Raw genomic sequence first — 27283 nt, forward strand, 5'->3', positions numbered from 1 at the left:
TGTGTGTATGAAGCTTAACTGTTAGTACACAGTTAGTAAAAAAAAAACAATCCTCAATAAACATAAATACGGTAATTCTCTGAATAAGCAGCATTCGTTCAATTGTGCTTCCATGCAAATGTGAACATCATGTTCTGATCTTTATTGGGGAATGCTATTTTGTATATATATAAAGCGTTTATGTGGTGAGTTTACACTTTTCATTGAACAGAGTTTGGATAACACAGGGTTAAATGGAAAGGTCATAAATGAACGGCACATTATCTGGACAGAATGCTTGGGGAGATAGTGATGTTCCTGCTTAGGAGATGTATGTTAGCTTGGGGGGCTGCAAACTCTGCAGGGCTCCAACACACACTCGCTGCTATTCCAATCCTTCACATATTTCCACATAAACTTCCCTCCTGGCATTAAACTTTGCCAGGTATTGTGCTCAGCTTACCACCCCAAACTGATGTTCCTCCCTCAGCTCACCTCTCTCCCTGCTTGTTCTGTGAGCAGAATAGCTGTGCTCCTCCTCTGCGTTCTCTCATCATATGGCACTGAAGATAGAGGAGGGGGGGATTCAGTGCGACACACAGAGCAAGTATGCAGGAGACTGGGGGTGGGGGGATGAGGAGACAGAAAATCAGGAGGGGCCGGCGGGGAGGAGCGCATCGCGAAAGGTCTGACTAAATACAATCTCCTAGCAGCAGGGACCTGATCTACCCATCAGCTAGCTGTGATTGACAGGTAGATGGAAGTGGAAGCTGTCATGGGGCCCCCTACTGGCAATGCCTGAATTAGAAAAGATGTAGCTGGATAGCCGCACTCCAAATTATTCAACTTTATTTCAAAAATGTAATTAAAATCATAGCATCTAGGCTGGCAAACAGACTAACTGCACAGCTGCTGAGCCTAGATGCTATGATTTTAATTACATTTTTGAAATAAAGTTGAATAATTTGGAGTGCGGCTATCCAGCTACATCTTTTCTACTTCAGTTCCTGTTGCAAACAGAGCCAGCACCCTGTGGGATTGTGGAGACAGCTGTTTTGGGAGAAGTCATTACCTTAGAGCGGTAATTCTTTGTATTGGCAATGCCTGAATGGTCAGGTGTGCGGCACTTACTATTGTGAGCTGTGTTGGCAGCTGCTGGTGTAGCACCTGCCACACAGCTTGCATACTTCAAAGTCTTGCAGGACGCGGCTGCTAACAGGAACTGAGTTCCTGTTGTGGAAAAAGTGCAGGAACTCCGTTCCCATGCGTTCCCGCAGGACTTGAGCCCTGGTCAAGTATAATACATTTATTCAATCAAGTCACATTATTTATTGGATGGTCTTTGGTGTATTTATACAATATGGAAAAGACACATATAAGGGAGATGAAGAACGCTGCACACCCCGAAAACAAAATGTATGGAAGAGTTTTCCCAATGGGGCTTTATAGCAGCAGGATAGCAAAGTCAGATAACTTTACCGTAATTATATATGAGAATTATTTATTTGAAAAATGTCCAGTATCATGGTATAATTAAATAAAATACATACAATATAAAATCTGGTCCAAAAAATACACAATATATATTCCACAATCCAATGAATGAACACGTTTATACACATCAGAGCCCTTCGGATTCCTCAAACGGTTCTCATAATCTTTGGCGATGGGAATACTCATTTCACCTCTCAGTGGTAAATATACCACTAATGGCTCATCCAATGTGATTTACACAGAGCAGGTAAATATGTTTATTTTCTTTAAACAAAACAGTGTAGCATCACCACACAATTGTCGTTCAAAGTGTGAGAGCGCTGAAAGCTGAAAAATGGCCTAGAAAGGAAGGGGGTGTAATGCCACGTACACACGATCGGAATTTCGGCCAGCAAAAGACCGATGAGAGATTTTTATTGGAAAATGTTATTCTGTGTATGCTCCATTGGAATTTAGCTGACTGAATTCCCGCCAGCAAAAATTTGATAGCATGTTCTCAATTTTTTCCGACTGAAAAATTTTCTATCAGAAATTCCAATCGCGTGTATGCAATTCCTAAAAAACTCACGCATGCTCAGATTCAACTACGAGAATGAAGCTATTGGCTACTGGGTATTGAACGTCCTTTTTCTAGTCCCGTCGTATGTATTGTACGGCACTGTGTTCTTGATGGTCGGAATTTAGTGTGACCGTGTTTATGCAAGACAGCTTGAGCAAAATCCCATCGGAATTCTGTCGGGAAAACCATCAGAGCTTTTTCCGACCAAAATTCAGTGTGTCTACGTGGCATAAATACCCAGTATTGAAGTAGTTAAAGTGGTTGAAAACCTCTACATATAACGAGTGAAGTGGCTGGCCTCAGATGATACACAGAGGTGAAAAAATCCTCCTACATAAGTTGTACCTGTTTATTTGCACCCCTCTCTTCTCTACAGCGTTACAAAATACACATTTTACACAGCATCTCTCAGCTCTGAAAAGTAGAGGGTGGAGATCTAAAATCTAACACCACAGAGCTCCGTGAGGAGAACTCTGAACCCTGGTTGGAGGGAGGAGACACACCCTGCCCCCTCCTCACAGTACACGGGAACATGCACAGCTTTGACTGTTAATCACAGATTGTGTGTTGTAGCTCTCCTCCATACCACTAGTTATCTCTAAGGGTACTTTCATACTGGGGCGCCTTTCAGAGCTAAAATTAGCACCTGTAAAGTGCCTGAAAAGCGCCTCTCATGCCCCCCCAGTGTGAAAGCCGACTGCTTTCACACTGGGGCGGTGTGCTTGCAGGATGGAAAAAAAAGTCCTGCAAGCAGCATCTTTGGGGTGGTGCGGGAGCGGTGTATACTCTGCTCCCAAAATGCCCTGCCCTTTGAACTCAATGGGCAGTGCTGCCGAAGCGCCTGCAACACGGGTGCTTTTATCCCTTTCTTTGGCCACTAGCGGGGATTAAAAGCGCCCCGCTAGCGGCCAAAAAGTATCGCTTTAACAGCAGTAAAGCTCTGCTAAAACTAGCGACGCTTTGTCGCTAACGTCGGCACTGCCCCAGTGTGAAAGTACGGTAAGAGTCAGGAAAATCTGTCAGACATGGTTAATGCAGATAACAGAGGAACAAAGCAGCAGAGAGAAATCACACTCAGTGCTGTGGCTACAGACAAGTACACAGTATAGAAGGATGTGATTTGGTCATATTTCATGTCTATTTTATAGCCGATCCGGGTATATAGATTTAAAAAACACACCTGCCCTTCAGTGTTCCATAGGTGGGTGCATTTTTTTAGCCATGAATGCACATTGAGGGCCCTTTGAAAATGAATGGACATAATATATCAATGGGCAAAAGCATTCATCAATACAATGCACTGGTGTTAATAATAAGTCATGTCATGTCCGTCTTTTTGCTTAGTGTGCCCAAACTGATTTTAAATGGTTTAAACAGAAACTCTTATATTTATCTAATCATAATGTTCCCTTGCCTTGCTATTAGATGTGGGCTGTTTCCTGCTGTGTCCAGGATGGGATTCCATCATTTACTGTATATATACATGAGAACTTGTAGGGGTTATGCAGTGATTGAGCGATCTATTTGTTGTTTCATCTTACAATACATTTTCCTGGAGCTGTCCTGGAAGTGGAACTCACTATGCTTTCACTATAAGAAAGGATGTGCAGTACAACTTGGGAGTGTGGCAGCAAAGGAAGTCATCCTTCAAAGGACTAAAATGTGTCTCATTTACTAGTCTGAGAAGATTGCTTCTTATGTACTATGTACTATATAAACTCTTGAACACAGTCGTTTTTGTAATATTTTCTGATGCCATACTTAACATCTCAGCTTTTTATTTTTTCTTTGGCAGGAGTGAGTAATACTGAACCTCGACCACCAGGGAAATCACCAAATTTCAGCATCAACTGGACAGTGGGAAGTCCTGACCTAGAGATCATTAATGCTACAACAGGAAAGAAAAGCTGTGGTGCCCCCTCCAGGCTCTGTAAATGCTTGTTATACGCTCGCTGGTCAAGACTTTATGGCAAGGTATGGTCTCATTTCTCAGTTCTTCATTTCCAGAGCAATGCTATTAAAAATGTATCATAGATTGACCTAAATATTACAAATCTAGGACTAAAGCAGGATGTGTAATTAGCAACTGTTCTACTTCTCTTTCCCACTCCTGAGTTCAGAATTCAGATGGACTAGTTTATATCTCTTCAGTTAACTATATTAAATGCATATATGCATATGAGCTTCTGTTCTTAATGTATATTTTATGTCCTGTTTTATGCAGAAGGAATTGATTATTTCTTATTATTATATGACTAATGCCGTGTACACACGACCGGACTTTTCGACGGACTTGGTCCAACGGTCTTCCCAACAGACTTTCGGCGGAGGTCCAACGGACTTTCTGAACGAACGGATTTGGCCACACACGAACGGGGTCTGTTCGAAAATCCGTTAGTTTTGAACTTGAGAACGTAAGATGGGACTAAACAAGGAAGTTCAATAGCCAGTAGCCAATAGCTGCCCTTGCATCGTATTTGGTCCGTCGGACCAGCACACAGGCGAACGGTTTCCTGATTTTTACCCCATCGGATTTGTGTCTGTCGGATAGATTTGAAACATGTTCTATTTCTAGGTCCGTCTGATTTTTTTTTTATAAAAAACGGTGGGACTGGCCCACACACGATCGGATTGTCCGACGGACTGATTCCGTCGGACCTAGTCTGTCGGAAATTCCACTCGTGTGTACGCCGCATTAGAAAGGACTGATCAAGACTGTTGCCCGAAACAATCCACCAAAACACCCAAACCATGCAAGAGTTGGGTGGACCGGTGATGTACCTGGTATATTGGTAGTCTGAAGACATGTCTTTACAACATCAGTTCATGTTTGCAATTAAAAATTAAAAATTTTAATTTTAAAGCAAACCTATGTTTTGCTTTACCTACTCACCTTTCCCTTGCTCTTCCGCCACTCTAGTCAGCTCCTGGAAGTGAAGATAGGACACCTTGTGTAAGGCCTGGAGCTTACATAGGGCTGAGAATTATTTTCCCATTCCCATGAATCCCTTTCACCAAGCACATGTTTTACATTTAAGTTTTTATGTTTTCTTATATATAAAAGTAATACTTTAGGGGTTTAGTAATAAAAGGAGGGGTCAGATTAACAGTTATAGGTAAAAAGGTTATGAGTAAATTGGGACGAACGTCTTCATTCCACTCCAGTGATTCAATGTCCTCAAGCTCCCTCGCCGGTGCCGAATATTCTTCCTGCCTTCTGGGTGCAGCGATTTTGATTGGCTAGCATAGATGAAATAGCTACATAGCTAGCTAGGTTAAAAAAAAATAAGTCCATCTAGTTTAACCAATACAAACAAATAAATAAATAGAACCACCATATATACAATCCTATACCTGTAATTGATCCAGAGGAAGGTAAAAAACAAAAAAACAAAAAATAAAACAAAGCTTGGTCCAATTTGCTTCAGCAGAGAAAAAAATCTGATATTTCCTGGATTAACAACCTATGGTGTTATTACCTATAATTGTTAATACCCAGTTCTATTTTGTGAATTTAGGAATGCTTTCAGCTCTTTTTAAAACAATCTACTGAGCTAGTCCGAACTAGTTTTTGAGGGAGTAAGTGCCACATCTGCCAAATCGCAAAATAGCCAGAGTGATCACCGTTTTGACTGCTCAGCATTGGCAGCTGTGCTACTAGGCAGTGTGATACACGATTCAGGGCTTCGCCCTGCTCCTTTTTTTCCATACAAGCTTTATTTGAAGTATACAAAATGTACACTTTATTCACTGTAATGTCGGGCAGCACACTATGCTTATTGCCATTGCACTGCAATTTGAGCCGGTGCGCTTCAATAAAATGCAGCATGTCTGCATTTTAGCGTAGCACTAGGCTGTGTTGCAGTGTGAATGGGACACATAGGTAACAGTTGTTTCCTGTGTGTCCCTGTGGTTGACATGGCCCTTAAGGGGAGTTAACAGGAGTTAATACATCCCGGCACTGAGCTGCGTATATGTAACTTGAAGCCAAACTCAGGGCAACTTTTTTTTTCCCAAGCAGTGAGGCTGTGCCCGCACTGCATGGATTAACTGCTCATTTTTTCTAGAGGTGAGCACAAAGTTTATACTCACCTGATCCTTCGATCCTCTAGAAAACCGTACTTTAATGCTATGTGCAGGATATTGTTTTTGATCAGTATGCAAAAGTTTACTATTGCAACTTTTTGGAACCAAAAGCCCTTCGCAGAGAACTAATAATGCCATCTATCTATGCCAAAAATAAACGCACAGCTAATCAGATATACTTAATAAATGCTTAATTTCAAGTATATTTCTCATTTCATATATAAAGTTAAAAAATGTTTTTTTGATTGATTTGTCAAATAAGTGGTCTTAATGTGAAAAATTATTTAGATTTCATGGCATGCGCAACATTTTATAGTTGCCCCCAGAACAAGAGGTGGAGAGGGGGATATCTTTGAATGGGGACACCTGTTCCCATTGGAAGATATGTGATTTACTTTTTCTAACTCCCTGTTACATCCTGGGACAGGAAGTGAAGGGAAATCTCTGCAATGATACATAGACATCAATAAATTAATACATGAATAAATAAACTAATATAGCCCTGTTATAGGAGGGGGGCCATATGAAGTTGCCCTCTCCACACAGGCTATGGCGCTAACCTACAGGTAACCAAATTAGCCAGAGCCTTCACTAAAGGAAGAGTGGACTATGAATATATAATTGGCAGTGCCTCCACCTAGAACAGGGCTCCAGCGTATGTAGTAATGATCCCTTTCTAGGACAATAACTAATAATTCACCCAAAATAACTGACAGCATTAGTAATACACCCAGCATAGATTTCTAAAAGTAAACATATGCAGACATACCAGCAGGTGATTAGTGTAACTTTATGGGGGTTATTTATGAAAGGCAAATCCACTTTGCTCTACAAGTGCAAACAACAAGTGCACAGTGCACTTGAAATTGCACTGAAAGTGCACTTGGAAGTGCAGTGGCTGTAAATCTGAGGAGTAGATCTGAAATGAGGGGAAGTTCTGCTGATTTTATCATCCAATCATGTGCAAGCTAAAATGCTGTTTTTTATTTTCCTTGCATGGCCCCCTCGGATCTACAGCGACTGCACTTCCAAGTGCACTTTACACTTGTAGTTTGCACTTGTAGTGCAAAGTGGATTTGCCTTTAGTAAATAACCCCCCATATATGATAAAGTTATGGCATTACATACAACCAAAGCAATAACAGGAAGAATGTACATATGTCTGAAACGAACAGAGTATATACAGTATGTATCTATACATTCGGATATATAACTAAAGGCCTTTAACACCAATACCTCCAATTAGGCCCTGTGGCACAGTTCAGTTGCAGGGGCACCTGATGAGCTGGCTTGCAAGGCGTAACAGCTCATCTGGCCATTCTCTTCCTCACTTCCTGTAAGACATCCATATATATAGCCTTGAAGGGTCTCCTGACCTTTTATAGCAGGGGCAGTAAACAACCTCTTAACAGGAAAAATCTGTTTATATTAAGAACTCTATGATAGATACCAGGCATGAATGTATTTCTATACACACTAAAGCGGGGATCAGCAATCATGTAGATTGCAGACAGGTGACTGGTAGATTGCAGTCTGGGCTTGCTGACATGCCATCTCAGAGCATCAAATGGAGTGCAATTCAGAGGGACTACTTATAAAATTGGAGCTGTAGTAGGGAGCAAGAGCCGCATAAGCTGATGCCTCCTCTGTAGTGTCGGCTCCTGTCCCATGCAGAGTGATACCAGCAGCAGGAAAGAAGAGATCTTCAGATCAGTGGGGAGCAATACACTGAGCATAATAGCAGCGTTGTGTTGCTTTCTCACCATCTGCTTTAACCCCTTGGACCCCGCAGAAGCATACAGTTGGGGGGTGCTTGCAGAGTGGCACTATTTACTTTAATGGGTCATGATTGGCAGGCAGTTGCACCCACCAAGAGCAACGGGGGGCTTAATTCCTGCTGCCGCATGTGTAGGGTTTTGGTGGGGGGGGCGGCAAAATTGTGACTCAACCGCAGGGTTTTTCCACTCCCCAACTTTACGTGTGAAGCTGCTGAATCCAACTAAGGGCTCATTTATAAGTGCAGCAGGCACTCTTGAGGAAACCTGGTTGGGGACTAGGCTTCCAACCCCTTTATCACAGTGGTACAGCAACTGGAGGTTTAAAGGTGTGAGGAGGCGAAACTGGCAGACACTGTGCCCGGTGATCTTTAACTTCTCCCATATTGTTCAGGAAGATCTCCAACTCTTTAAAGTTGCCTAACCTGGCACTAAAGCTACAAATATATCATACACCTATTACAGTGGTCATCAACCCTGTCCTCAGGGCCCACTAACAGGCCAGGTTTGAAAAGTAACTGAAATACATCACAGATGATATAATTTTCTGCTTGGTGATTGCAGTATTCTAGTCTGCATCTCCCCAAGGTAATACATAAAACCTGGCCGGTTAGTGTGCCCTGAGGACAGGGTTGATGACCACTGAATTATATAAGTAACGTAGTGTTAATTATCCAGTAATGTCTTATTAACTCTACAGACTGACTACTGACAAGAACATTTTCCTGTCATTTACAATGGTAATGGTTGGCAAATGTTATGTTTTGGAGAAATTCTAAATGTATTCTACAAATGAATGAGTTGGTTTGCTCAATTATGTTATCTAATGAATAGGCTAATTTACATTTGGCATATGTGTTAAATTCTAATCATAAATGTGTTTTTGGTAGCAATCCTATAGACAATTATAAATGATTAGTGAATTGCAGATGTCCCACAGGGTAGACAAACGATTCTCTCCGGGAATGACGGTTGACAAGTTGGAAAATCTTCCTGTACGATAATGAGCAACTTTGTTTGCCTGAGGTGCAGGATATCACCTTCTAGGAGTTCAGCAACAGCCCGATAATCACAAACCATGCTAAAAAATCTGAAACATTGCTTGCAGTTTCTGAAGCATTTGCCAGGACATCTTCCCAATGAGGACACACAAAGCAATAAAGACAAAAAAACAAAAAGAGTTTTTGGCTAAAGTGGGCCTTCAAAATGACCTGGTGGGTAGAGTTGTGAACCCGGGTGCAGAGCTCTCATTTCCAGAGCCTTTCGAGGAATGTAAAAACCATGTTAGGCCTTGTTCACACTTAAGCAGGCCATACATGGTCGAATTTCGAACTAATTTTCTTTTCAAAATCAGAAAGTTCTATTTTTTTTGTGATCTGATGATGCCACCATTGATTTTCGAAATTTGGCAGACCAAGCCTTCAATTTTACCTCATGTTGCTACAGAAAATAATTTTAGTGGCTGGGAAACTTCTTTTCTCTCCGTAAATTTTCTTTTCTTGCACATGTGCATTTTTTTTCTTTTTACATTTCTTGCACGATTCTCCCATCATTGATTAGAAAATCGTTCATTTTTCTAAAAATTTCCAACATGTCCGATTCCTCAAATTTGATTGCTGCATGAAAACTGGCTGTTGCTGTAGCCCACTAATGGTGCGAAATTCTTACAAAAATTCTTATATACGATTTTCGAAAGAAAATTCTTTTGAAATTTGAACCGTGTATGGCCGGCATTACATCAGGGGGAATAGTATAAATAGACAGCCACCTCCCAATCATCCACCGTAAGCTACAATGGTGGTTGGACGGGGTATTACACGTGTCAACTACCCTATGAAAAGGAACCCATGGCAGATCACTTATCGGGGGGGGGGGCGGCAGCAAGGGCTTCTGCAAGTGTGAATGAGCCTCTAGTGGATAAGCCCACCATTGTCTCTGCAAATACATATTTTTCAGTTGATGCAGATTATAATTTTCTGCCAAAATACTAATTTACGCTGAATTGATTTTTTTTTTAAATGGGTAGGCAAGTGCTGTGCCATACTAGACTTGTTCATAAATAAAGAAGCAATAAATGTCTGCGCGTCCCTTGTCTTTTGTTATACTACCTCGTTTGCACATAACAGTAATGAATACACATTACATGGCAGACTGCAGTCTTCAATATTTAGTTTTTTTTCATAATAATAGTAATCAAAGCAAAGTTCCTTCCCAGCAATTCCCCAACACTCTCAGGTACTTATCACCAGGAGAGATAAATAAAAGCTTATGTGCATTACCGACAAACGCATTTTACACACTCCGTTAACTACACGGATGTCTCAGCCTGCATTTAACAATCCTATACTCCGATATTTATGAGCATTTTAAGGTTGGCAATTAGATACCAGTCAGTGAAAGAGCTAATTGAATTTCTAAATAAAAGCTCTCTTCATTACTCACAACAGGGTGACTTATTACTACCAATATTGACAAAATAATTCTTTTTCCTAAACCTGGGAAGGATTTATTGGCACTTGCGATTCTTCTCCATGTTGTGCGATATAATTATAAATCATCTGAAGTACTGGTCAATTAAATTCTCTTTTAGATAGGAATCAATGAAATACCCAGCATACACAATGAACTTTGTGTTCTTCCTTTTTCTGGCCTTGAAGTCGGTGTGACCACTTCCATTTGTATTTACTAAGACAAGAGGTTTTACTAATTGAAGAAAACTCAAAACAACCAATTAGATTTAATCTTTTATTGCTCTGACAACAACAAACAGAAAGAGGTCTAGTTGCTTTGTTGTACAGGTACAATGAATGATCGCCACATTTTTTTGTAATATGGTTATCACCAATGGCCATCATCTCCATCTAGTGGCTCTAATGTGGTATTTTTCTGAAATCACTCGATAAAAAAAAATACTACGTTATGGTCACTAGATGGAGTTCCAACATGAACAAAAAAATCAAACAAGAAAAAAGTGAGCGCTATAAATATTTTAGCAGCTGCCACAAAAAAAAAAGGTGATCATACAACCTTCAAAAAATCATATCACAACAAGAAATGTACAGCTCTTCCCGTATATAGTAAAAATGTGCGTGATATGTCTATCCATTTACCAGAAAGTTAAAGAGGAAGTAAACCCTCCTGTACAAAATAATAATAAAAACACACCCTGCAAGATAAAGGCATAATGAGCTAGTATGCATAGTATACTAGCTCATTATGAATTACTTACCTGAGAACGAATCCCCCGTAGCCATTCTCGACGGCTTAAGTGTGCATGTGCCGCATGACGTTGGCTTAAGTGTGCATGTGCCGCATGACATTGGCTTAAGTGTGTATGTGCCGCTTGATGTTGGCTTAAGTGTGTATGTGCCGCATGACGTTGGCTTAAGTGTGCATGTGCCGCATGACGTTGGCTTAAGTGTGCATGTGCCGCATGACGTTGGCTTAAGTGTGCATGTGACGCATGACAATGGCTTAAGTGTGTATGTGCCGCATGACGCTGGCTTACGTGTGTATGTGCCACATGACGTTGGCTTAAGTGTGCATGTGCCGCATGACGCTGGCTTAAGTGTGCATGTGCCGCATGACGTTGGCTTAAGTGTGTATGTGCCGCATGACGTTGGCTTAAGTGTGCATGTGCCGCATGACATCGGCACATGCAAATACAGGGATATAGATAGAGATATAGCGATATCCAATGCAGAGATATAGAGATATCCAGTGCAGCTACAGGCAAGCCTAATTATAAACCCATTACAACCACTTTAATAAAATCCAGTATAAGCTTCCAATATGTGATAAACATCACCCAATGTGCTTGGGAACAGTTTGCCAAGCACCTCCACCAATCTGTACACTCACCAGGTATTAAACCATAATGCGCCTTGGGTCATACTCTGAAGCAAAGAGAGATCTCGCCCTGGTGCGTTGGTAGAAATGTGGTCCTCAGAAAACTCAGGCACTGTGCAAAAGAAAGCTCACCCATGAGAGCCCAAATGATGCTTATATAGTGTAGTCGTTAATTTAAAATCAAGTACAAAGGCTTAAGCATAAACAAATAAGGCCAAAAAAAATCACATATTCAGTCACCGCTCCTGCCACAAGGAAGCAGTGATGATGACTCAGCACATAGGCTCCTTCCAATGCGTTTCATGCTCGTGCACGTTATCAAGAGATCTGCCTATCACTGATGTCAAGTATATAAAAATCTTAAGTAGCCGTAGGTCCTGAGTGACACTTAAGACTTGGTGAAATCTAGTCACAAATTCACACATTGGGGACTTTATCTGTACTAGAAGACTGGAATGGAAGACTTCAGATCTGTTGCACACACACAAAAACGATGATAAGATTCATTTATTGAAAATTCATAAAAGCAATGGATAAGTACAGGCAGGGGAAGAAAAGGTAAGGTTGACGCTTTTCACAATATTGAAGTGTTTTGTCAAAACCTCACAAATGCAAACACAATACACTCTCTTAAATCGGGGAAACACATGACAGTTCAGGTGTATTCCATTAGATCAAATTAAGTGATTGCACAGACCAATCTGGAAACACTCTCCTGTTTAAAGCTAGTAATAGATGAAGATATACAAGCAACAAAAATTAAAAACAGAAAAGGTTATATAGTAACTTTTCCAATAAAAGAAAACATTTTTTTTCAATATCGGAGCAGATAAATCCACACAATGAAAATGAGTACTACCACAAATAGCACACGAACAGAAAAAAGAGGACTATTAAGTATTGTTATACCATACACAGGAAGCGCTGGACATTTCTTATTGTGATATCACTAGATGGAGTTGACAACCATAGGAGATAATCATATTACAAAAAATCTAGCAATCATTTGTTGAGTCTGTACAAATGCTTACGCACAGTGATTTTTTAAAACAGACCGCAAATGGTTGGTTCACTAAAACGGATGTTTTAGTATTTGGAGGATGCTTAAAGTGGTTCTAAAGGCAGAAGTTTTTTTTTTATCCTAATTAATTCTATGCATTAGGATAAAAAAGCTTTCTGTGTGCAGCAGCTCCCCCTCAGCCCCCCCTAATACTTACCTGAGCCCAATCTCAATTCAGCAATGTTGCACGAGATTCATGCTGTGGGGGCACTCAACGGGAGGGAGGGGCCAGAAGTGCCAGCGAGGAACCCGTGTAGAGGAGGAACGTGTGCTGTGACTGACGGCTCCCGCGCGCATGTGCAGGAGTGACGTCACGCGGCTCCGGCCTTTCACAGAGCAGGAGTCCGTGGCGCCGGAAGGAAGAGGGGTGAAGATGGACACGGCCTGCACAGGGGACAGCGTGGGCTTTGTTTGCAGGTAAGTGTCATATAATGGGCTAGTATGCCATGCATACTAGCCCATTATGCTTTTAATTTGCAGGCCTTGTGGGGAGCAAAAGAGGAAGTAAAACCCATCGGGGTTTACTTCCTCTTTAACCACTTCAGCCCCGGGCCATTTTGCTGGTCAAAGACCAGACCACTTTTTGCGATTCGGCACTGCGTCGCTTTAACTGACAATTGCGCGGTCGTGCGACGTGGCTCCCAAACAAAATTGACGTCCTTTATTTACCACAAATAGAGCTTTCTTTTGGTGGTATTTGATCACCCCTGCAGCAATTTTGAAAAAAAGCATTATTTTTAACTTTTTGTTATAATAAATATCCCCCAAAAATATATAAAAAAAAAAATTTCCCTCAGTTTAGGCTGATACGTATTCTTCTACATATTTTTGGTAAAAAAAAAATTGCAATAAGCGATTATTGATTGGTTTGCACAAAAGTTATAGCGTTTACAAAATAGGGGATAGTTTTATGGCATTTTTATTAATATTTTTTTTTTACTAGTAATGGCGGCAATCAGCAATTTTTATTGTGACTGCGACATTATGGCGGACACATCGGACATTTTTGACACATTTTTGGGACCATCGTCATTTATACAGCAATCACTGCTATATAAATGCAGTGATTCCTGTGTAAATGACACTGGCAGTAAAGGGGTTAACCAGTGGGTGGCAGTGTAGGGGTTAAGTGTTTCTAGGGGTGTGTTACTAACTGTTGGGGGCCGGGCTTTCATTTAGTGAACACTGGTCTCTGCTCCAATCACATGGAGCAGAGACCAGCGTCACTAATTGCTAGGCAGAACGGTGAGATGCTGTTTACAACGGCATCTCTCCGTTCAGCCGCCCCGTGAGACGATCGCGGGTATGCCCACGGCGATCGAGTCCACGGGAGCCGCGACCAGACTCACAGGGGTCCCGACCAGCACGCGAGCACGCCGCCGGCAGGGCGGCATTAGAGATTGGACGTATCTGTACGCCAATATGCCTGCCCGTGCCATTCTGCCGACGTACATCGGCGTGAGCTGGTCGGGAACCGGTTAAGCAGGGGTGCCTACTGAAGATCTTTAAAGGTTTTCTTCACCAGTTTATTAAATGTTGTACAGTTTATCCATTCTCTGTAAACGTACTACAGCGATACAGTAAATTAATTACAAAATGTATATTCAAGACTGTTGGAGATCATTCCACTAATAAAATGACTGTACTTTGTGTTGACAAGAATGAGACCATGAAACAAAGGAACCTTCACCGACAAGTCTATTTTACGGCTTTCTATTATACTGTTCTGTTTCCTAATAAAAATTGCACGATAGAGTGAGATCTTTTGGGGGTACACGGCTGCACAATAATGTCCTCATGCCTTGCTTTGTTAGAGAGAATTTTTATTTTCCTCACCAAGGACTGGATTCATAAAGCCACAATTCCCTGTACTGCACTCTTCCTACAATTTAAGACATTTGTTAGCCAACAACACACAATCCCACCGCAATGCCAGGGATCAGGCCTAATGAAGTTTGGCTTATGAACCTTTTAGCAGCTGTGTTCTGTCTGGAGATGTGTATTTCCTCAATCTCTTTAAAGGTCTCAGTATTTGTCATCCTGAGTTTTACACGGCTTAAGAAAAATCACGTTTTCCCTTTATTAATACAGACATGTGGTACAGCATATCTATGGATTTTTACTTTAAAGTGGACCTTGCATCACATATTTTGTTACATGTTAATAAAAGGTATGCTAAGTAATGTGTAGGCATTATATTTTATCATAATGTATGGATTTACTACCCCTCAGGGAGATCATAGTGCTCCTCCCAATGTTCTTATCTGCATTTCTTTCTAGAAGAAGGCACCATCTTTGTTCAGGCATCATCTAGGGGTCAACATCTATTTCTAGGAATGACATGCTAGCTTAGAGATGACATAATCATGTAAATCCCAGTGCCTGTTCAGTATTTGTTCACAGGAGCAATTGTTGCCAGCGATTTTGCAACCAATATGAAACAATGCTTAATCTCGATCGGTGAGTGACAGCAACAAGTCGAGTTAGCTCTCGCATAGAAAATCATTACCACTTTCTTAGTGAAAAATTGCTTTAGGAAAATGGTTGGGGGATGCTGCAAAACATCGGCCTAAGGTGGATCTTTTTTGAAACAATATACTATTGCTGTAAATTGTGGCATGTCAGAAATTCATTTGTGCAGCAAGCACTGCAACTATGCTAATATCTGAACGGTTATATACAGTGCCTGGAAAAAGTATTCACACCCCTTGACATTTTTCACATTTTGTCATGTTACAACCAAAAACGTAAATGTATTTTATTGGGATTTTATGTGATAGACCAACACAAAGTGGCACATAATTGTGAAGTGGAAGGAATATTTTTTACAAATATATATCTTAAAAGTATACCATGAGTTTGTACTTAGCCCCCTTTACTCTGATACCCCTAACTAAAATCTAGCGGAACCAGTTGCCTTTAGAAGTCACCTAATTAGTAAGTAGAGTCCACTTGGGTGTAATTTAACCTCAGTATAAATACAGCTGTTCTGTGAAGCCCTCAGAAGGTTGTTAGAGAATTTTAGTGAACAACCAACTCCATAAAGTCTAAGGAACACATCAGACAGGTCGGGGATTAAGTTGTGGAGAAGTTTAAAGCAGGGTTAGGTTATAAAAAAATATCCCGAGCTTTGAACATCTCACGGAGCACAGTTCAATCCATCATCCGAAAATGGACAGAGTATGGCACAACTGCACACCTACCAAGACATGGCCGTCCACCTAAACTGACAGGCCGGGCAAGGAGAGCATTAATCAGAGAAGCAGCCAAGAGGCCCATGGTAACTCTGGAGGAGCTGTAGAGATCCACAGCTCAGGTGGGAGAATCTGTCCACAGGACAACTATTAGTTGTGCACCCCACAAATCTGGCCTTTATGGAGGAGGGGCAAGAAGAAAGCCATTGTTGAAAGAAAGCCATAAGAGGTTCAGAGAAGCCATGCGGGGGGACACAGCTAACATGTGGAAGAAGGTGCTCTGGTCAGATGAGACCAAAATCTAACTTTTTGGCCTAAAAGCAAAACACTATGTGTGGCGGATAACTAACACTGCACATCACCCTGAACACACCATCCCCACAGTGAAACATGATGGTGGAAGCATCATCTTGTGGAAATAATTTTCTTCAGCAAGGAGGGATACCAGGTCAGATTTGAAGGGAGGATGGATGGAGCCAAATACAGGGCAATCTTAGAAGAAAACCTGTTAGAGTCAAAAGACTTGAGACGGGGCAGAGTTTCACCTGCCAGCAGGACGACGGCCCTAAACAATATAGCCATAGCTACAATGGAATGGTTTATATCAAAGCATATTCATGTGTTAGAATGGCCCAGACAAAGTCCAGACCTAAATCCAATTGAAATTATGTGTCAAAACTTGAAATTGCTGTTCACAGATGCTCTCCTTCCAATCTGACAGAGCTTGAGCTATTTTGCAAAGAAGAATGGGCAAAAATGTCACTCTCTAGATGTGCAAAGCTGGTAGAGGCATAACTGAAAAGACTTGTAGCTGTAATTGCAGGGAAAGGTGGTTCTGCAAAGTATTGACTCGGGGGGGGCTGAATACAAATGCACGCCACACTTTTCAGATATTTATTTGTAAAAAATGTTGAAAACCATTTATTATTTTTCTACCAATTTCCTTCCAATTCACAATTATTATTATGTATTTTATTGGGATTTTATGTGATAAACCAACACAAAGTTGTTCTATCACATTAAGTCCCAATAAAATACATTTACATTTGTGGTTGTAACATGCCAAAATGTGGAAAATTTCAAGGGGTGTGAATACTTTTTCAAGGCACTCTATCTTAACCTAAATGAGAAGAGCACCAATGCCTTCTAAGTGTAGCATAAAAGTACTGGCTTTATTAAATAATAAAGGGGCTACTCACAACGGTAAGAAGGAAAAGTGCTCATCCAGGTGACACTGCTGTGGTGAGCCAGTCTGGTCACACTGTGGTGGATTCAGCGCAAAGCCCTCGGCTGTACTGGTGGCTCCCAGCACTTGCTGGTAGGTCCAGGTCCCTGGTAAATGATTTTAAGATTCAAAAATTATTGAGACTTTAACTTCTGAAAATTGCATGGCTGTCATGCTTATCGTTTCTTCAATGATAATAGTAGTAATACATTTATTGACTAGTAATCATCAGCTTGGCAAATATGTCTGCCAGTGTCTTTCCCTGGCGTACTCATGTTTATATAATGTGCCAGCAGTCTGTTCTGGGGTGACAATGCTCACTCACTGTACTGTATTTATGGGGAAGAAGCACTGACACCCTAGAAGAGGAATGGGTTGGGACTATGGAACCCCATTCTCATCTCCATAACATGGGGCGGAAGTGTTCTGTAGTACACAAAGAGGCCTGGGAACAATGTAACTGATAAGACTGCTGCACAGAGAGACAGCACCGGAAGTTATAAGCTCACAAGATTTCTGACAGGGTCAACAGGTATATTTTCGTACCTACTGAACAGATAACATTTTCAATTGTATTTTTAACAAAAGAAGTTCATTGTTAAAGTATGTCTAAAGGCAAAACTTTTTTTAGTTTTGAATGAAGTGGAGAGGGATCAGAACACCTGTCAGTTGTATTGCTTCCATTAGGGTGATTCATCCTCTCTATTTGTCCTGTTTGCTGTTATCATTGAACGTAAAAGTAAAAGAAAATCCTAAATTTTGGGTTGTCCCCAGAAATGGAACAGAGGGGACATCTTCAAATGGGGACACTAATTCTAGTGGCCTGGGGTTCCCCAAAGATTTCCCTTAATTTGCAGGGATTTTCCCTCACTTCCTGTTTGGCTATGGGGCAGGAAGGGAAATCTCCCCAAAGGGACATATGCTTTAATCTGAGTTCTCTGCAATTTACTGCAGCCATAAACATTCAATTCTTATGTTTTCTTTTTGCAGCTGAGCACACGAACCCAAAGTCACAAGGAAATGCCCTCCGTTTACTGTGAAGCGAAGCTGGTGGTCCCTCAGTACCAATGTGTGAAGCAGAAGCTCTTTAAAGCCATCCAGAAAGCAGGCCTGGGCACCTGGGTGAAAAAGCCTCCAGAACAAGAGCAATTTATATTACCTCTGTAAACGGCAGTTCCCCCTCTATGCCGTGACTGGGTTCTCATGGGACAATACAGACTGGCAGAATTTCTCTGCTCCATGTGCAAAGTTTGTTATCAATATACTGAATTAGATTATTTTTGTAATAAAGCAAATACATAATATTGATAAAGGATATGTTTTATGTGCTTGCTCCTTGACGGTTAGCCGGGATGGTGATTTGCAGATTTCGGGCTTGTCCAAGTTGGGGGTATAAAATGTAGGCAGGCATGATATTTGTAGATACCCACAACAAGTGCAGCTCACTGGCTTAGGGCCTTAACTCATTAGCCAGATTAGAGCTAAGATTGCTACTAAGGCCCAACTCCCACCAAAACAGTTGTGAATAGAATAAAAAGGGTTAGAATATCCTTTTATTGCTGTATGTGACTCAACTGAGGAGATGCCCCATCACTTTTTATAAAATTAGCAAAAGAGGGGTCATCAGGATTGAAAGGTACAAACAGCAACAAAAAAATGCAGAGGTTCTGGATGTTTCCCTGTTCTTTTTTTTTTTTAAAAGGGGGTTTTGTTTTATTTTCAGTTTTCAGATTTTCAGTTTTCAAATTAGGGAGATTTACCATCATTTCCCAGTCCTGTGACCCCGTGATCACCAATAGGGCCACAGACAACAATAAAACCAACAAATTATTGGCTGGAACTGGACTTCAAATGGTTACTGGACCTAGAATGTCACAACAAAAAACAAAAACGTTTTTATTAAAAGTGAACTCCCAAAAAAACAACATTCCATAATAAAAGTGATTTGCCAGTTGTCTGTTTTTTTTGTCCTGTTAATGGCTTGGCCCTGTAGCAGGTAATTAAGCCTTTCAGAAGTATGGTGCTGCTCCTGTGTAGTCATAACTCCATCTAGTCATTATACAGGACCAATGTAACTCTGTATTTACCACACCTGTCCAACGCCACTGATAGCTGGAAATCATTGAAGCAGACACCGCTGCTCCTATCATCTAAAGGTGCTTATGGGTCCTATGCTGAACAGCCAGCCTGATGCACTGTGAATACAAGAGGTTGACCACTAAGCACGAGTGCAATTCAGAGAATGCTTTTCTTTTTCTGAATGAATGCAAAGGGGATCAAATGACAAGGATGAAATGGGGACATCACGCTTTCCACCTCGTCCAGTCAGAATGGCGCCCATGTTGAGCAGGCCGGGCAGCAGGGCAGCCATTGATCACAGGACCTGGAAGTAAGTTGAGATCACTGGAGTATGGTGTCTACTTCATTACCCGATTCTACTGATTTCCAGCTTCCAATGTATCAGTCAGGTATGGTATATGCATATTTACATTGGACCAAGCTGGCTATAACTATGTATAAAATATTCAAACCTGGAAGTCATCTTCAGTTCAACAGTTCATCTTTTACCCCCATCTTAGGCTCTGGCACTGCTGCAGATTGCATCAAGAAGAAAAAGTGCACATGACCTGAGATTCACAAATTTATTAGTGATTTTACACTGACTATAGTTGCTCATTAATAGCATTTTTTTTTTTAATTATTGTATTAAAATGGATGTGGAAACAGAATTAAAGACATTTAAAATGATGTTGCCTTCTCCCTGCCATCTTGTTATTTTTATCTTTATTTTATTTTCCTCCATTCCAGACTGGGAAAGGGCTGACTGCGGGTTAATTGGCCAGGAAGTCAGCTGCATGAAGGAAAATACTGTACTTCCCCCTTCCCATTATCACACCTTTATCTTGAATATATTTAGTTCTCATAAATTAATTTTACATATATAAATATTTTATAGCTTTTTTTATATACAACTTGTATTTTAGGTTTAGCTTTATATTTAGGTATATAAAAGAAAATGTACAAGTAGGAATCGACCAAAGTGATAAGAACTATAATAGAATAGGACTATGGGAATAATAAATGATAACAGAAAATAAAAACAACCCCCATCTTTTCCAGCTCCCCAAAGCATCTTCCTATGGATATTTATACAAATGTATACAGTAGACCATAGACATTGTGACATTTGACCGTTCCATTCCTGTCATTCTGCAGATGTAATAAAATAGTTCCCATATGTCTTTTTTATAGTTCGAGAACCGTTTCCGTATAATAACACCCATCTTTATATTAAATACCATTTATAGAAGTAACTTTATTCCTGGTTGGCAAAAACTTTGACTTTTTATCATGGACATTTCAGCACTATGCATTCACTGTTAACCTTGGTTAATTAAGACATGTTCAAACAAAAATCATTGTGATCATTTTTATGTTACTGTATCTCAGGTTATATGATAACACTTGATAGATTAGATCTTTTAAGACTGTGAAATGTTATATTTGCATTGATAGATGAGTTTCCCCCTATGCCTGTACAGGTACTTGAAATATCCATTGTGCCCTCTGGAAAGTAGTTCATATCGTACAAAATTGGAAGGACACCTTACTGTTTGAATGTAGTCATCTGCAGTTATTTACAGTGGAAATAAATCAGAATATATATATATATATATATATATATATATATATATATACATATATATACATATACATATATATACATATACATATACATATACATATATATATATATATATATATATATATATATATATATATATATATATATATATATATATATATATATATCTGCACATAACTGCAGACCAGATTACAAGTAACTGACTACCAACAAAATGTAAGCAATTCCTATTGACACACACAAATCTTCCAACAGTGTATAAAGGTATAATGAAATAGGACTGGTAATGTATGCCATCTAAAGAGTTTATTGCATTAAAGTTGAACTACGAGGGGCGTTCAAGTCAAACTGGGACTTTTGAGTTTTTATAATAAAAGAACAATTTTTTTTTTCAAATTATTCCCCTGCTACATTTATACACTTATCCCAGTGTTTAACTAATGCCTTCTGAACCATCCTAGGACCACCTGCTTCACTTCATAATCAGTGGTGAAATGCTGACCTCTGAGGAAATATTTTAGGGGTCCAAACAGGTGGAAATCACTCGGAGCGAGGTCTGGGCTGTAAGGGGAATGTGACAATACCTCATGGGCCAGTTTGCTGTAAAATGCACATAGTGCAGTGAGCAGTATGAGCTTGTGGTTTGTCCTGGAGAAACAGGACACCCTTAGTGATCAAACCAGACTGTTTTTTCTCCAGACACATATGCATATCACTCAGGCGATTCATGTGCTGAATGTTTACAGGAATGACTGCTGTGGGCTGGGAACCACCACGGCTGGAATCGTCACTGACGGAAGTACGGCCATCTTTGAAACGTTCACACCATTAAAATGTGTGTCTCATCACCGTATTGTGTTTGAAGTCTTCTGTAGATACCCGCGGGTTTTACACCTTCGTTCACAAGAAACGTCATCACCACACGCTGTTCCATGTACTCACTAACACTGTTGTCTGCCATCTTGATTAAAAGTCTCTAAACTGGCCCACGACATCCACGCTGCCTATTAGTAATAGCACACATCTGCCACTACTGCGTGCAGTATCTCCAGGCTAGCATCCCTTTTTACACCTATTAAAAGTCTCAGTTTGATTCTCCCCTCATATATACAACCTGCTGTGGAGATTTCCTCTCACTTTCTTTTTCTACAACAAATTATTTCTGAGAGTAAAGCTCCTGGCTCTCCTTTCTGGAGTGCATTCTCTTTATGTTTATATGGTGAATTCACTTGTGAGATAGTAGCATTATCAACAGCCCCAAGTGGATTTTGTAATGGAACAATGCACTCTAGAACGGGAAGAAAGGAATCTGAGCTTATACATATTGCATGGGTGTGCCTAAGACAATGGGGTCATAGATTGCAATAACAACTGGACAAAGGATTAGCATCAACTTTAAAATGTCTTTAATGGAAATCCATTGCAAAGGTTAAAACTTTCCAAAACTATTTTTTGTTGTTTTGCAAAGAATGGGAAAGGGTTAAAAAAAAAACTTGTTATTGCTATCTGTGTCACTATTGGAGGGATCTATCCTCACTTACTTTTCAGTCTAACAACTGTCACTTGGACAAGAAAGTGAGGGTAAATCGCCCCCATGGGTAACACAGACAGCACTCTAGAATGGGGAGAAAGGAAGCTGAGCTTATACGTATGGCATGGTTTTTTCTAAGAAACTGGGATCATAGAATGCAGTAACAACTGGGCAAAGGAACAGCATCAACATTAAAACGTCTTTAATGGAAATCCATTTCAAAGGTTTGATCTTCTCAAAACTTTTTTTGTTGTTTGTGAACAAAGGGGAAAGGGTTTAAAAAAATGTGTTATTGCTATCTGTCTCACTATTGGAGAGGCAACAACAAAAAAAACTTAACAAAGCTTCTAAACCTTACCGACTCGATCCAAAAAAATAAAAATCTGCCTGAAGATGTCCTTTAAGCCCTTGTACACACGGTCGGAGATTCCGACAACCAAATCCGTCAGAGTAATTCCGACGGATTAATTCCGGAAGAGGTCCGGAAGTGATGTTGCATACACACGGTCGGACTAAGTTGTCGGAAAATCCGATTGTACATAACATGATGACGTTATTTCGTTAGGACGGGACTACGTTCAGGCTAGTAGCCAATAGCTTTGGTCTAGGAATTTGATCTGAGCATGCGTGGCACCTTGTCCGTCGGAGTAGGCTACACATGATCGGAGTATGTCCGATCGGAGCATTTTGTTGGAAAATTTTACCGGCAAGTTGGAAAAATTGGTCCGTCGGATATTCCGACGGAAACATTCCGATGCAGACCACACACAGTCGGAATATCCTACAAAAGGGTCCGATAGGAAACATTCCGACGGAATCTCCGACCGTGTGTACAAGGGCTAAGACATTCTAGTTCTATTTAAAAAAGACATTTGGCTCCTAAATACTAACTGTAGCAATAATGCCACAGTAAAAATCTAAAAGTGCAGCTTCCTAATAAACCCTAAATATGGAGGACCTCAGAATTACTATTCAGGAATTCAGAAACTTGAGCATTGAATGTGAACATGGGACTTTGATATCATCTGAACAATAGTAAAGGCAGGTGAACTATAAATCCCTCTAAGTGTGTGCACACTGTGCCTACAGGGTTTGAAATCAGACTTTTGTTATGAAGTGGATTGCCATATTATAGGCAGCCATGGCTTTTTTTTATTGCTTGGCTGGACATTTTAATACCTTGAAATCAGTTTAAGTGTCTTCCTAATAAGTAGAAATGGAATTAAGATAACAAGACAACATCTTTTTTCTAACACAACTAGACTTGGTCCCTCATTCAGACTCTTTGTAATAGCAGTATGAATGGCTGACATAGTGTCAGTTATAAATTAGTAGGGTCATTGTAAAATAGTAGAGTACTCAGGGGGAAAAGAGATAAGACGACATTAATCCTTTAATCTGCCCATCCATTCTTGTTTGGATTTTCCATTGCAGTTCATATTTACCTGCAAGACAAATTGCCCATTTCTGGTGTGTCTGGCAGGGTGTTCACATCTCTGCTCAGATAGAATCTGGTCACATTTGTCTTCCCCTTTCAAAAAGAACAAAGCAGGCATCTCGGAGAGAAATAACTGCTCAGATCAGCATTTTTAGGCACTTGTATATAAAACCTGTTTGAGTCAAGTGCATTTTTTCTTTGTTCCTATTATCTTGTACTAACCCATTTACAGGATATTTTATCTGGGCCATTTAAAGTAAATATGACCTACATACTACCATAAATACATACATATTTATTTCAGTGCATCTGAACTTTTCTTTTTTGGGTTGTATTTTAAAGACATTTTCCCATTGAGGGCCACAAAAAATGTTTGCTTGATAGCCCATTCTGTCTGCTGTTGATACTTCTGAGGTCAACCACTCTCCCCTGAAGAATAAGCTCTATGTAAGTTCTGGGTCAGGGCTAAGAACCCATTCCAAACTCAAACCTGACAGTGAGTGGCAAATTGTATAAACACTAGACATGTGCATTCGTTTTCGGCCGAATTTTGGGTATTTTCGTTATTATTTTAACAAACGATAACGAACGTGCAGAATCCAAAAACTGAGAGATCCGGCATAAACAAATGCTTTATTTTTGTTTTCATTGCAACAGTTCAATATAGATAGCAGATTTGACATGACGCTGACAATAGCAATCTGTGTGCATTGAACCTGTGGTCGAATGTGCCTAACCTTAGCTCTATTAGTTCAAGATTATTCTATATAGAGAGAAAAGATTTGACATTATAGAGACAATAGCAAAAAAGGTTGAATGTGCCTAACCTAACTCTATTAGTCCAAGATTATTCGACATAGAGAGAAAAGATTTGACATAAAGATTCGACGAAGCAGTCGCCGCAAGCAGACATTTATGGTCAAATCCTCTGCCCATAGGCTATAGAAGAATTCTAATGTTGGTTGATTAGTAAAAATAATTAATAAATATAATTATTACTAGTGTCATACATTAGAATTCTACTATAGCTTGTAGGCAGAACATTCAACTGGAAATGTACGATTGCGGCGTCGTACAGTTTAGCTGCTTCGTCAAATCTTCTTCGAACATTCAACAGACACCATAAGCCTTCAATGACAGATTTGACCTTAATTATTTTGGATTTTTGGACGAATACATTTTTCAATGAAGCTAAATAAATAAAAACAAATTTTCGGAAGTAACTAAATAAATGTATTTTTTTCGGACGAAAATGAAATTCCGAAACAAAATGTTTCAGTGTGCACATGTTTAATAAACACTGCAAATCCAATATAAGGGGAGCATAGGGGAAATAAGAATTAATAGTGGGCATCAAGTGCATCTGTCACCTTGACCTGAAAGTTGAAAAGCAGCCCCTAATTAAGATTTGATAAATGTATATCTAATTTTGCCAATAATTGGTCGTCGATATGGGATGTACACAATATAAAATCCTGTTGGATGAGATCATTCTGAGACCCTTTCAATTTTCTTTCCAGTCTGACTCCTGCACCGAATGCTGGATCTATACAATTTTACTGTTATGGCCAAGCCTCTTAAAGCCTGAGGAAGGCATACCTGCTCAGAGCCCTACTTACCATACTGGGGTAGACTAAGGCTGGCCATACAATAAAGAGGACATTGTCACCAATTTAGCCATTCTATTGTCTTACCTTGCTCTATAACATTCTGATCAGGAGACAGGTTCACGCGAAATAGCACTGTGGTTATAGTTTGTGTCAAATTGTCACTATGTCTTCAAGTGTTTTCCATTTACCAGCAACAACAAACTCTTGTATCAAGAAGAGGAAAATATATGTCCATAGTATGAAAAGTACTGCCAACACTTTGTTATCTAAACTTATCCAATAAATACTGCCATTCCATTCAGACCTCACTTGAACAGCATTTCTCAGAACTAGTATCTACTTGGGTATCATAACTGCTCGAAGACTGGGTCAGGGAAGTCCTATAAACATTCTTGCGCAAATATAGTAGTGTAGGACAGTTTTGACCACAAACCTGTATGACATGGAAGCATGATTTATTGGCAATACTTTGTAATTTAATGTAAATTTGTAAGATTTGTAAAAACAACATAAAAAAAAATGAATTTATGAGGGGTGAATTTGCTGCTTGTTCCAGTAAATTACACTGCTATCATATAAGTGAATGTTTCTGTTCAATAAATAAAAATAACAGTGAACAAACAACCTGCACATTTGTCTCTTTTCAACTGCAAAGTATTGCATTGTGTAGCAGCTGTGCGTCAAACCATTCAAATATGCATTCCACACAAACATTCTGCCTTTATATTAATTAAAGCAGAACTAAGCTCTCTCAATCAACATGAACAATTTTTAATCCTTAAGATGCAAGCATCATTAAATAGATAAGAAGATATATTATATTTACTTGTTTTAAGCTTTTATTTTACATTTCTTCAGTTGCTTTTTCATTTCTGGCCTAGGCCAAAATGATATCATACATCCTATGAGTCTTATCTGGCATAATTGTTTATTTTATCTCAAGGAAGGGGAGGAGGAGCTAAGCGTCACCTCCTGCCTGTATGCCTGACAGGCAGTTTTTCAAAGTGATTGTTCAACAAAATAAAACATGGAGACATGCATGTAGTTAAATGGTTTGTAAAGTCACTATATGACTTTACATGTATCCCCTCCGGAGTATGCTGCTATTGACAAAAGGGTAAGCCCTTGTACACACGGTCGGACATTCCGACCACAAAATCCATCGGATTTTGTCTGAAACTGGTGTTGCATACACACGGTTGGACAAAGTTGCTGGAAAATCCGATAGTTCGGAATGTGATGACGTTCGTTCGTTATGACGGGACTATGTTCAGGCTAGTACCCAATAGCTTTGGTCTTGTAATTTGATCTGAGCATGTGTGGCACTTTGTCCGATTGGAATTATCTACAAACGAGTGGACAAAGTCCGATAGAATCATGTTGTCGGAAAATTTTATATCCAGCTCTCAAACTTTGTTGGTCGGACATTCCAATGGAAAAAGTCAGATGGAGCCCACACACGGTCGGATTATCCGACAACACAATCCGATCGGACATTTTCCGTCAGAATTTCCGTACAAAGGCTAAGAGGTTTTTTTTTTTTTTTTTTTTTTTGAAAAGGCTAAAAATACCTTTTCTAACACTGCAGCTGTGCGGTCACGTGATCCCCCTCTGCTGGTCTTTCCTGTTCAATAGAGAGAAGTGGGAGGGGCCGAGATTTCCATGTGATGTCAGCTGGCCAGCACAGGGGGGTCAGGTGACCACACAGTAGTGGTGTGCAAAAAGGTATTTAACCGTTTCATTTAAAAAAAATCACATTCACTGTTGGATATGGCAGCTAAACCGTAGGGGTACATGTATTTATGCTGCATATTGCAGCTGAATAGAGGCAGGAAAG

At 40.0% G+C, this 27283-nt stretch overlaps 1 protein-coding gene across 2 annotated transcripts in view; it reads left to right on the forward strand.

The window, feature by feature from the left end:
* ADARB2 (adenosine deaminase RNA specific B2 (inactive)) overlaps positions 1 to 18536 on the forward strand; it is an 805999-nt gene extending 787463 nt beyond the window's left edge. For both annotated transcript variants that reach the window (XM_077491116.1, XM_077491117.1), the window contains exons 10-11: positions 3828 to 4006; positions 18212 to 18536. In XM_077491116.1, coding sequence (XP_077347242.1) covers positions 3828 to 4006; positions 18212 to 18388 — 356 coding nt within the window. In that variant the 3' untranslated portion in view covers positions 18389 to 18536. The remainder of the gene's footprint in view (positions 1 to 3827; positions 4007 to 18211) is intronic.
* The last annotated feature ends 8747 nt before the right edge of the window (positions 18537 to 27283 follow it).

Source organism: Lithobates pipiens, unplaced genomic scaffold (assembly GCF_037356315.1).
Source record: "Lithobates pipiens isolate NorthernLeopardFrog02 unplaced genomic scaffold, aLitPip1_a1.2 Scaffold_19, whole genome shotgun sequence".
NCBI classification, from domain to species: domain Eukaryota; kingdom Metazoa; phylum Chordata; class Amphibia; order Anura; family Ranidae; genus Lithobates; species Lithobates pipiens.